Below are 13,002 nucleotides of genomic sequence, written 5' to 3' on the forward strand. Positions count from 1 at the left end.
TGATTAAATATTGGAAGTAAAGAAAGGGAGGAGTTGAGAATGACTATTTTAGGTTTCCAGTTTGGGCTCCTGGAAAGAGGTCCTTCAGAATAATAAGAAATGTAGGCTATGGGGCCACTTTTCAACAGATTGTAAGTAGTAAAGATTTGGACCTGTTGAATTTAAGACAGTTGTGATACTTCTACAAAAAACTGATCAGTAAGTAATTGAAAACTGTAGGTTTTAAACACAGGGAATACAGGCACCTGGATGTCTCAGTCGATTAAGCATCTGACTGCGGTTCAAGTCATGATCTTGCAGCTCATGGGTTCAAGCCCCACATCAGACTCTGTTCTGACAGCTCAGAGCCTGAAGCCTGGTTTGGATTCCGTGTACTCCCCTCTCTCTCTGCCCCTCCCCCACTCACGTTCTGTCTGTCTGTCTGTCTGTCTGTCTGTCTCTCTGTCTCTCAAAAATAAATTTTAAAAGATTTAAAAACTTTTTAAATTTAAACACAGGGAATAGATCTGAGCTGGAGGTATAGATTGTTGGAGAGTGTGTGAGTGGCCATGAGTCTAAGACGGTAAATAAAGTCATGGAGAAGGGTGAGATAACTCAAGAAGAGTATACAGAGGTAAGAAGAGAGGTGAGCCAAGGACAAAATAGTGGATAACATATATTAGGGGATAGACAGAATACTAGAAAACTCTAAAGAAATATCCATAAAGTGTTATAAACCCAAACAGGGTATTATTGTAGAAGGTGAGGGAAAAGAAAGTTTCAAGGTGAGAGGAGTCAAACAGTTTGAAAACTTACAGAGAGGTCATATAGGTTAAAAGGGAGATGTATCCATTGGATCCAGCAACCTAAGAAATTACTGATGTGTCAAGCAAGAGAAATTTTGGTCACGTGGCAAAATCTAGACTGTAATGGATTAAGGAACAATGGAAAGTAAGGAGGATGAAAAAAAATAGACAAGTCTTTCAATAAGGTTAGTTGGAAAGGAAAGGAAAGGAAAGGAAAGAGGGTGGTTGCCAGAGGAAAAGATAGTTTAAGGGAAGATGCTCCTTTTTGGAAAGATGCTGATGGAAAAGAAAAGGAGACAGGTAGTTGAGGAAGAAAAGTCAGGGAGGGAGAGTAGGGAATGAAGAACAGAGCCCAACTGGAGGGATTAGCTTTGAATAAAAGAAGGGAATCCTTTTCCCCTATGATAAGAAGAAAGCCATGCAGATGTATTTCTAAGAGACATTCAACACCACCAGCAATTTTTGGTACAAAACTTCTTGGTGCTGGAGTTCCGAATCAGAGAGTAGGCATTTGTAATGTTGTAACATGTGACAAGCAAACTTTGTCCAGGGGCTATCCCATTTTACAGCTCTGATAACTACTGCATTTCACATGTTCAGCAATGTCAAATGTACAGTGAAAACCAAGTCCTCGGTACTGCTTTGTGGAGGTATAATTCACATACCATAAAATTCACCAGTTTTAAGTATACGCTTACATGATTTTTAGTAAATTTATTAAATTTCTCGAATTATGCAATTATCACCATAGTCCAGTTTTAGAATATTTTCATCACCCCAATAAAATTCCTACTGCCCATTTACGATTAATCCCTGTTCCCACCTCAGCCCTAGGAAAAAACTAATATATTTTTTTTATCTCTATAGATTGGTCACTTCTGGACATTTCATATAAAATAAATCATACAATATGTGGGGGTTTTTTGGCTGGCTTCTTTCACTTAGCATAATGATTTTTAGGTTCATCTCTGTTACAGTATGTACGAGTGGGTTATTCCTTTTTATTGCTGAATATATGCCATTGTATCACTATACCACACTTTGTTTATCTACTCACCAGTTGATGGATATTTGTCACTGCTTTTGCTTGTTCAGATTGGTTTTGATTTTGGTTTGGTTTAGTTTTACTTTTTTTAAATGTAAGTATAGTTTACCTGCTGCTTTGCTATTGCTTTGATCTTTGCCCCTGAATGACAGGCATACACTGACAATCTTCTCTCTGTGCTATCTATGTGCCTACTGACAACTTTAGACAGTAAGTCATATTATTTTTCTCTAGAGGGTGCGAAGCTAGGCTTTGCCAATTTTTTTTTCTTTTTTTGTGAAGGATAAAGTGTCTTCTTGGTGATTGGTAAAGGATAAAGACATTATAATTAGACCCAGTCACTAGCCCAATGCATCATAACTATTCCAAACCACAAACAACTTTAACAGGATGCGTGCCTGCCACACTCCACAAAAATGTACTCACACACTCCCAGATTTTTGCCACTAGAAAACAACAGTACCACAAAACAATAACAATGACAATGATGACCACCACAGTAAATGTCCCAGGAAATAATGAGAAGGATGATGCTATTTGGGAGGACATCCAATGAGGAATATTACATCAAAGTATCAAATGACAAAATGAGAATAAAAATTTTATCCTGGGGGCACCTGGGAGGCTCAGTGGGTTAAGCATCTGACCTTTGATTTCAACTCAGGTCACAGTTTGCGAGTTTGAGCCCCACATGGGGCTCTGCACTGACAGTGTGGAGCCTGCTTGGGATTCTCTCTCTCCCTCTCTCTCTGCCCCTCTCCTACTCATGCTCTCATGCTCTCTCTCTCCCTCTCTCTCTCTCTCTCAATAAGTAAATAAACTTTTTTAAAAAAGATTAAAAAAAGAATTTAGAAAAACAATGTTATCCTAATGTAAATATTGTCCATATGCACCGATCCCCATGATAATAAGCAACCCTACCAGAATATACTTTGAGAACTATATGTATAGCCTAAATGCTGTACTTGAAGGTAAGAATTATCACAGAATGAACACATGTCCCAAGAATGGATTCAATCTTGTATTTTTTATTTCTTCTTTTAAAAACTTTTACTTTTTTAATATGCAAAAGTAGACAAAGCAATGTTCAAAAGAAACCCAACTAGCCATTACGCAGGCCCCCAAACCTCTGACCCAAGGCCTATCTGCCCCATCCATAAATTAAATCTGCCCCTCCTCATATTATTTGGTAGCAAATCTCAAGCATCATATAATTTTTCATCATGCAACTCTATCAGAGAAGTCTTTAATAACGTAACTACAATACCACGATCACATCTAAAACATTTTAACAACGATTGCTTAATATAAAAGTTCCAGTCATTGTTCCTGTGACTTGTTTATAACTTCAAGCAATAAGCCCAGATGGCAAAACAACCTCTGTCAGATAAGGACTTGGAGAAGAGGGGCTCCATGCGTGTCCTGATAGGACACACATGGCAGTGTTTCTTCTCATTGCCAAGTGATCCCGTCAGGCTGGGGTTTAAGGAACTGAAGGAAATTCAAAAATAAGCTCAGAAAACGTATGCCATATGGACGTTAAAGGATTACTCTCCCCTTTTGGTTATGAAATGACTAACTATTTTCAGCTAAAATGTGTGGGATCTGTTTCAAAAAATGGAATAGCTTTCCCTCACCGAGCATATTGATTAGAGACATAATCTAGACTGTCTGGGAATAGTTTCTCTGTAGCTGAACAAATCACACCCTTCAATGCGCTGTTTAATTTTAGATGCATCTTGTCACATTTATTTAAATGTTTTGGCTCTGGATTTTTTTTCCTTTTCCGTGTGCCTGATGTCCGCATTTATAATTTAGCTGTCATCTTTCTCAAAACGCAGTGTGGGGCGATAGAAAAAGCAACCCCAGGTTTCATCACATACAAGTGGTATGAACGTATACAAGTTACTTACCCTCTCTGAGCAAGAATTATTTTTCATTTGGTGACTAATGAGGATTTGTGAGGATCGAATGAGATAATGGATATAGCACTGTGCCTGCATGTACTAGATAATCAAAAAATCAAAGCTATTGTTAATAAAAGAGGAATTTTCTATAATAAAAACATGTAATTTATCAAAAGTTCCCCCCAAATAGTTTTTTTCATTAGCATTTATTATATCTTACCGATTTCTCAACAAAACCATAAGCTATTACGCATGGATCAGTTATTTAAGGAATAATGTTCCTTCCATCACTGCCCTGAATGTAAACAAATACTTAGAGTAACATAACTGTAACAAATAGACACTCTTTTTTTTTAATTTTTATTTATATTATTTTTGAGAGAGAGAGACCCAGAGCACTAGCAGGGGAGGGGCAGACAGAGAGGGAGACACAAAATCAGAAGCAGGCTCCTGCTGTCTGTGCTGACAGCTCAGAGCCTGACACAGGGCTCAAACTCATGAACCATGAGATCATGAGCTGAGCTGAAGTCAGACGCTTAACCAACTGAGCCACCCAGGCACCTCACAAATAGACACTCTTAATTAAGTCATTCTACTGTGAACCTATTTTTTAAAAATCAGGTCTATATCCAACCATTCTATGTACTCTATCTTTTCAGACTAAAATATCAAACTTTCTGTTTGAAACTAATAGAAAAAAATAATGAGAAAACAACAACAACAACAAAAACTTCATTCTCTCATTTTAGCAGTAATACAAACAAATCCAAGTCAGTAGGCTCTATTCCAAACCTGACTCTGGCCTGAGGTAAGAATATGGGGAAACCAGAAAACTTCCATTTCTATTCTTTCATTTGTAGGCACGGCATGAAATAATTTATAATAGGGGCGCCTGGGTGGCGCAGTCGCTTGAGCGTCCGACTTCAGCCAGGTCACGATCTCGCGGTCCGGGAGTTCAAGCCCCGCGTCAGGCTCTGGGCTGATGGCTCAGAGCCTGGAGCCTGTTTCCGATTCTGTGTCTCCCTCTCTCTCTGCCCCTCCCCCGTTCATGCTCTGTCTCTCTCTGTCCCAAAAATAAATAAACGTTGAAAAAAAAATTAAAAAAAAAAAAGAAATAATTTATAATAGAATATTAATAAAATGGATGCTAGTTCAGCAAACAAACGTATTTATGGCTCAATGTATGGTTTATTAAAATATTTATTAAATATTTTAGTCAATATTCTCTGCCTTTACAAGTAAGTTTAAATATTCTGTGAGTAATGGATTCTGTGACTGATAGTTCAAGATCTTGCCATATCTTATAGTTAGCAATAAATTTTCATTATGTAGTTCTACAAGAATGAAGAGTGTGATAAATCAGCCCAGATATGTCCTGACCTTAACACAGTTTCTGGTTCTACTCTCTAGTGAATTACTTCTCTTTCCTCAAAGGGGACACACCACCATAATTCCAGCTCATTGTGAGCTCTGGCTCATTTTTTGAAGTTTTATTTCAACGTGTCATGAGTATTCATGAAATGTGTCATGAAATATTCTTTGAGAGGTCAGATTCAAGAGCACTATTGGGGTCAATCACGCAGATGGGCAGCTACATACAAAGTCTAAAGCAATTTCCCACTTGCCTTGCCAACTGGCTACAAGGTAAGATGGGAGGCAGTGTAGCTGGCCATCTTTCTATGCCATTGTCATCCATTCAAAAAACTACCAAAGCCTATTCCATACTCAGTTCCAGGTAGGTTCTGGTCTACAAAATCTCTGCTCTCAGGGTGAAGGCACAGTAAATAAGAGATTACAGTAATCAATGTTAGTTACTCATTAATAATTTATACAGAACCTACAATACTCCAGATGCTCTGTTAGGCACGAGGGAGACAACAGCAAGCTAAATAGGCAAAAATATTTTAGTGTTCTGTAATGTGCACAGGATGTCATGGAGGCCCAGATAAAGATCTAAATACACTGACAGACCAGAGGTCAGGGAAAGCTTTTCAGAGGAGGTGATACTTCAGCAAAGTTTGGAGAGACAAAGAACAAAGATGTTAGATAAAGAAGGCATTCTCAGCACAATATGGGAGGTGTGAAGCAGCAGGATATATTTGGGAAACTACTGGTAGGTTATTATAGCTACTGCTTTATCTTAAAACTCCAGAATATCATTGAAAGATTTGAAGCAAAGAGTGTTAATGATTGCATTTGCATTTTAGAATGCTTATTCAGCCTGCAGTACAGACAATGGACTGTGGAGGGGACAGAGAGTCCAATTAAGCAGGTATTGTTATAATCCTGATTGCAAAATAGGAAAGGAATAGATAAGGTTTACCATACTATAGAACTTTGCAATTGATTGGGATAGGAAAAGATTGAATGAGAGGGGGCTAGAAAACTTCCAGATCTCTAGCTCTAAAGGCAACTGCTTGAGTCATTGGTACTAATGAAAACTCTTCTTTGACTAAACGTTGAAGAGCTTTTATGGTGCATTCAAGAAGCCTAAGATTGGGTCACCTTCCCAGCCACTCTGGACCCAACATGGGTCTCTGAATTAAAGAAGGTGAGTTATTCCTGGGTGGCTCAGGCGGTTAAGCCTGACTTGGGCTCAGGTTATGATCTCACTGTTTGTGAGTTCAGGCTCCCTCGGGGCTCTGTGCTGACAGCTCAGAGCCTCAAGCCTGCTTTGGATTCCATGTTTCCCTCTCTCTGTGGCCCTTCTGCAGTTGTGCTGTTTGTTTTGTTGTTTTTTTTTTTTTCCTCTGTCTCTGTCTCTCAAAAATAAACATTAAAAAAAAATTTTTTTTAAAGAAGACAAGTTATTCCTGAAACAATAAGTAATTGTTAGCTTTGAGGAGGATTTTGACGACTAAGAATGAACAGTTTTCAATATGGGTTTAAGGATTAGTTATTATCTTCATTTTGGGGACATAACCTGCAGAAGGAATTGAAAAATAAAGCTACCTTATGAGATCTGCAATTCTGATTAAGTCTTGTATATTAGAAAAAAACTAATTTGGAGGGACTTCTATAACCGGAACTATAAAGAACTTCTGACCATGTAACTTTAGTTCATTAGATCAGATATTAAATATTTTTCTAACAGTGTCTGAAAAAAACAGCTCTAAATTGTGATCAATGCCTTATTGCAATTTTATTGTTACTAAATATAAAATTTGGTCTTCTCCCATATGGGGAACATTTTAAAGGTAATTTGTTGCATATATATTATTATCACCTAGTTAATGGTCATCATTTCTCTCATGGACTCTTGGAATAGCTTGCAAATTGGTTTCTCACCACAATCTCAATCCCCTCCATTTCACTCTGGTCTATCCCATTTTATTTTTTTTAATTTTTTTTTTAACATTTATTTTATTTTTGAGACAGAGAGAGACAGAGCATGAACGGGGGAGGGGCAGAGAGAGGGGGAGACACAGAATCGGAAGCAGGCTCCAGGCTCTGAGCCATCAGCCCAGAGCCCGACACGGGGCTCGAACTCACGGACCGTGAGATCATGACCTGAGCCGAAGTCGGACGCTCAACTGACTGAGCCACCCAGGCGCCCCTGGTCTATCCCATTTTAAAGATTTTTCTTTTGGGGGGGCCACTGGGTGGCTCAGTCGTTAAGCATTTGACTTCAGCTCGGGTCATGATCTCATGGTTCATGAGTTTGAGTCCCACATCAGGTGAGCTTGAGCCCCACTTCTCCCCTTCTCTCTCTCTCTGACCCTCCTGAGACTCCCTGCCCCTCACACACTTGCGCCCTCTCTCTTTCTCAAAAAGAAAGAAAGAAAGAAAGAAAGAAAGAAAGAAAGCCCAAGATTTTATTTTTTTTATTTTTCTAAGTAATCTCAACAGTCAATGTGGGGCTCAAATTTACAACCCCAAGATCAAGAGTCACATGTTCTAGAGACTGAGCCAGCCATGTGCCCCAGTCTACCCCACTTTAAAAGAAGTGAACACAGATGCACTTGGGTGGCTCAGTCCATTAAGTGTCCAACTCTTAATTTTGGCTCAGGTCATGATCTCATGGTTTGTGGGTTTGAGCCCCATGTCTGGCTCCATACTGACAGCATGGAGCCTGCTTGGGGTTCTCTAGCTCCCTCTCTCTCTCTCTCTCTCTCTCTCTGCCCCTCCCCCACTCACATGTGCTCTCTCGAAATAACTAAGCTTTAAAAAAAAATAAAGACGGGGTGCCTGGATGGCTCAGTCAGTTAAGCGCCCAACTTTGACTCAGGTTGTGATCTCACAGTTCGGTTTGTGAGTTTGAGTCCCACGTAGGGCTTTGTGCTCACAGTCCAGAGACTGCTTTAGATCCTGTCTCCCTCTCTCTCTGCCCTTTCCCTGTGTTCTCTCTTTCTCTCAAAAATAAACATTAAAAAAAATAATAAAAATAAAAGAAGTTGGGAATGCAAGCTGGTGCAGTCACTCTGGAAAACAGTATGGAGGTTCCTCAAAAAACTAAAAATAGAACTACCCTACAACCCAGCAATTGTACTACTAGGTATTTATCCAAGGGATACAGGTGTGCTGTTTTGAAGGGACATATGCACCCCCATGTTTATAGCAGCACTATCAACAATAGCCAAAGTATGGAAAGAGCCCAAATGTCCATCGATGGATGGATAAACAATGAAGTATTACTCGGCAATCAAAAAGAATGAAATCTTGCCATTTGCAACTACATGGATGGAACTGGAGGGTATTATGCTAAATGAAATTAGTCAATCAGAGAAAGACAAATATTATATGACTTCACTCATATGAGGACTTTAAGAGACAAAACAGATGAACATAAGGGAAGGGAAACAAAAATAATACAAAAACAAGGAGGGGGACAAAACGTAAGAGACTCAGAAATATGGAGAACAAACTGAGGGTTACTGGAGGGGTTGTGGGTGGGGAGATGGGCTAAATGGATAAGGGGCACTAAGGAATCAACTCCTAAAATCATTGTTGCACTATATGTTAACTAATTTGGATGTAAATTAAAAAAATAATAAATTAAAAAAATAAATAAAAATAAAAATAGAAGTGAATGCAAAGTGATCAAATTGAACACAAATATGACATCGTCTTTCCCTTGCTTAACATATTTTGAATGGTGACTAATAACTATAGCATAAAGTCCAAAGTCCCCAGTATATCAGTAAGGGGCTTAATGATTTAGACCCACCACCCAACTGGCAATTTTGCCAATTGGCACCTACCCCTCTAGCCTTACCAAATTTCTTACAAACTCTTGCCACATGCAGTTGTCTCAATCTGGAATGCCCTTTCTGTAGGTCAATTGGAACACTGCCACTAGGCTTCTAAAGTTCATTTATTGTGTCCCACCTCCCATGGAAAAATTTCAAGTTGTTCCCTGGTCTCTGCCTTTAAAGCACCATGTTCATCCAAGCATTAACTTTTACCAATAGTTTTAAAAGTTTGCTTATTTGTCTGCAAATGTGACTAGAAATATTGTTTTATTTTTATTTTTTTTTAATTTTTTTTTCAGCGTTTATTTATTTTTGGGACAGAGAGAGACAGAGCATGAACGGGGGAGGGGCAGAGAGAGAGGGAGACACAGAATCAGAAACAGGCTCCAGGCTCTGAGCCATCAGCCCAGAGCCTGACGCGGGGCTTGAACTCCCGGACCGCGAGATCGTGACCTGGCTGAAGTCGGACGCTTAACCTACTGCGCCACCCAGGCGCCCCTAGAAATATTGTTTTATATTTGTACTTCCAGTGCCTAACAGAGCATCAGCTTGAATTCAAGAATGGATGAATGGATACTTCCCTGAAGCTGCTGCAACTATTCTGTAGGCAATTGATTGGTTCCCTTCCTCCCTCCTCCTTTAATACTGTCTATATATTTCCAGAATAGTATTTATTACCTTATATGTCCATCTCTCCAATATAGTCTGTGAGTAGGCCATTCTTTCCTATTGTTTTAGTTTCTGGTTCTAGCATATAATATGCCCCGAAAAACTTGAAAGCACGCTTCTCAAACTTGTGAGTGGTACTATATTTTGTAGGTCAAATGCCAGAGTTTTGATTCAAAAAGACCTGGGTTTTTGTTTTTTCATGATATGGAAAGGCTGGAAAGATGGACCCAAACAAGCCAAGTCAAATTTGACAGAAAGAGGTATAAATCTCCAAGTTTTGGTACACATTAGGTTTTTATTTGCAAGGTTGGAGAGAACCGAATCAATAGTATGATGTGACTGAAAATAAAACACGGACATGGACTCTATGAATTAATAAAGCACAGAAGCTGGAGCAAGAGAGTTGTGCCTTGTCATACTATGAACTCTTCAGATGTAACTTGGGTGTTGTATAACTTATGGGCCACATTAACAAAATAGGAAAATTCCAGAAGTGGGTAAATGGGCTCATGAGTGGCCTGAAAACTGCAAAAATAGGAATAGTTAGAAGAATAGGAATGCCTGGCTTGGGAAAAGGGAGCAGGGAGCGCAGGGGAGACAGACTATGGAGTATTAGCTCAAGGGTTGCAGATTCCATTCAACCTACTTTCGATTATTAGGCCTGTATATCTTCCTCATTTTGCAAATGAGGAAATTTGTAAAGTTTAATGGAGTTACCTGAAATCACTCAGCTAATAGAGCTAGGGCTCAACTCTGATCCATTATATCGAGCTGCTGGAAGAGTTGGGCTTCTTTAAATGTTTATCCTTATAGCATTTTCCTTTTATTTAAACCCCTACTTGTATTACCAAATGCATTTTCAGTACATTGTAGATTGAAACTAGTCATCACTGGAAACATTTGGGGAGAAAACTCTCATCACAGATGGATAGGAGAGTCTTGTATTTGGTTGGAGTTTAGACTTGAAACCCTCCTAGGTTATTTCATATACTAAGGTTTCAAAATTCTGTGATATAACATACATATTTGAGTTAATGCATAACTACTTTATAATTAAGCAGTGCAGTTTGAGCTCTGGAGTCTGAGTTTGAATTCCTGCTCTGCCACTTACCAGCTAAGAGGTCTTGGGCACATTTTTAACCTCTCTTGTCCTCAGTATCCTCATTTGTAAAAGGGAGAAGTAATATTTAACTCATGAAGTTATTGTGAGGGCAAAGACCTAGCAAACAGAAGTCAACAAACATGAGTCTAGCTGTATGTATGGGAATGAAAGAGATTGTCAAAGGAGAGGGTATAAAGTAAGAAGGGCTCTCAGGGCAGAACCATGGAGAACACCAATATTTAGCTGGTGTGCTGGGTTGAAAAGTATTCCCCCACAAACTCTTGTCCACTGGAAACCTTATTTGGAATTAGGATCTTTGCAGATATAACCAAGTTAAATTGGGTTAGGATTAGCACCCTAATTCAATGACTGGTATTCCTATAAGAGGGAAATCTGGACACAGAGAGATGCACAGGAGGAAAATGATAAGAAAACATGGGGAAGAGACTGTTACATGGAGACCCTAGACACAGGGAAGAAGGCCAGGTGGCCACAGGGACAGATTGGTGTGATACATCTATTAAGCAAGAAACACCAAGGACTAAAGGCAACCACCAGAAGCTAGAAAGAGGCAAGGAAGGATCCTCCCCAAGAGCCTTCAGAGAGAGCATGACCTTGCCAACACTTTCATTTAAGATTTCTAGCTCCCAGAACTGTGAGAATAAATTTCTCCTGGGTGGACAAATTCCACCCAGTTTGTCCTACTTTGTTATAACATCCCTAGGAAACTAACACAGTTGATGAACAGTCACGGACAACACAGGATGGGTGAGAACACTTCATAGTTTCAAAACTGTTTCATAAATATATCTCAACCGATCTTCACAAATACCTTGTGAAGTAGCAGTAAAGTTTGTAGATAAGAAAATAGATAATCAGAAGTATTAGGAACTCGATAGAAGGTGGCAGAAGAAACAGAATTTCAACCCGAGTAAAAGGTCCTCTTCACTCTGACCCTGTGAAGCAAAATGCTTCATCCTTTTCCAGTCTTTTTGAAGCTTCCTTCCCTAGCACAATTCCAACTTCAACCTCAGACCTCTGGCAATTTGCTTTCAGGAAGATCACTGATCAGTGAATTCTACATGAATTACATTGTCTAACTTTTTGCATTGTACAGCCTTAACCCTTACTATGGAAAGACCTTATCCCTTATCCACACAGGTAAGGAAGACGAACGGGTCATTCCTCTTCCTATCGTTCAGAGACAAGGCAGCAACCTACCCCACAAACTCCCGTTTCCATGGGCAATTTCAGCAGAAAAAAAAGTAGAGCTGTGAAACGATAAAGTTGTAAACACTCCATATTATATAATTCCAATTGTGTGCCCGTCCTGGCACAGATTTCCTAACTTTCCTCGGATTACACAGCTAGCTCCTCAGTTTCTGAGTAAACAGAAACCCTCGGTTCAATGTTCCTTCCATTAAACCACCCTGTCTGTTCCTGCATAGAGATTCGTTGACACTTCTTCCCTGGTTGGTTTGTTTGTTGTTGTTGTTGTTGTTGTTGTTTTGAATTACAACGAAAACTTTCAGCGGAATGACCACCCCAGGGGAAAAAAAAATTTTTTAAAGTTATTTAATCTCTTTTAATCTCTTTGAGCTTCAGTTCGTACAGGTAAAAAGATAACACTTATTCTCATTATTTCCTGAGAAGCATAAACAATAGGTAAAACACCTGGCACAACAAATTTTGCCCCAAGACAGCACAAATCAAGGTCTGGGTTTTTTTTTGTGTGTGTTCAATGACCCCCACCTGGAGACCCGAGATCCCTGACTCGGCAGCCGCGCGGGGGAAGCCTCCGCCCCAGGCGCTGTTTGAGGGCGTGGCCGGTGGAAAGGACCCGGCTCACTCCGCCCCACTCGGGGTGCCCGGCGCGCCTGATCGCTTCGGCCCTTTGCTCATCCCGCACCCCGATCCGCCGGCGCCCGTGTCTCTTCTGACTTAGTACCGGCGACGGGGACGTCTTGGAGGATTTGGTTCCGACGTGGAATGAGGCAGAGCCTGTGACAGCCCGGGTCCGGAGCGCCGCGGCCACTTGAGGTCCCCGCCGTCGCCACGCCCGCGCGCTGTCGCTTCGGCCCCGCCCCTCCGAGAGCCGAAGCTGGTGGGTTCCAAGATCGTGCTCTCTTTCTTACTGTTCTCCGTACTACCATGCCTCTGTATGAAGGCCTGGGGAGCGGCGGGGAGAAAACGGCAGTCGTGATAGACCTAGGAGAGGCTTTTACCAAGTGAGTGGCGGCGGCGCTGGCTGCGGTCGTCCCCGGGGGAGGGCGGGTGGTCGAGGCCCGGGCCGGGCCCCCCC

The 13,002-nt window shown here is 40.5% G+C and overlaps 1 protein-coding gene and 1 long non-coding RNA gene across 2 annotated transcripts in view; one reads left to right on the top strand and one right to left on the bottom strand.

Moving 5' to 3' along the window:
* Positions 1-2,838: 2,838 nt before the first annotated feature.
* On the bottom strand, positions 2,839-12,520 carry LOC123583906. The gene is made up of 2 exons (XR_006705044.1): positions 12,453-12,520; positions 2,839-3,836 (listed from the first exon to the last, which is right to left on the bottom strand). It is a non-coding gene; the product is annotated as an uncharacterized LOC123583906 (long non-coding RNA).
* A 55-nt stretch (positions 12,521-12,575) lies between these two features.
* ACTR10 (actin related protein 10) overlaps positions 12,576-13,002 on the top strand; it is a 29,366-nt gene continuing 28,939 nt past the window's right edge. Inside the window, exon 1 of the mRNA XM_045451092.1 lies at positions 12,576-12,928. Within this exon, the coding sequence (XP_045307048.1) occupies positions 12,852-12,928 (77 nt within the window). The 5' untranslated portion in view covers positions 12,576-12,851. The remainder of the gene's footprint in view (positions 12,929-13,002) is intronic.

The sequence above is a fragment of the Leopardus geoffroyi genome, chromosome B3 (assembly GCF_018350155.1).
Source record: "Leopardus geoffroyi isolate Oge1 chromosome B3, O.geoffroyi_Oge1_pat1.0, whole genome shotgun sequence".
NCBI lineage: Eukaryota > Metazoa > Chordata > Mammalia > Carnivora > Felidae > Leopardus > Leopardus geoffroyi.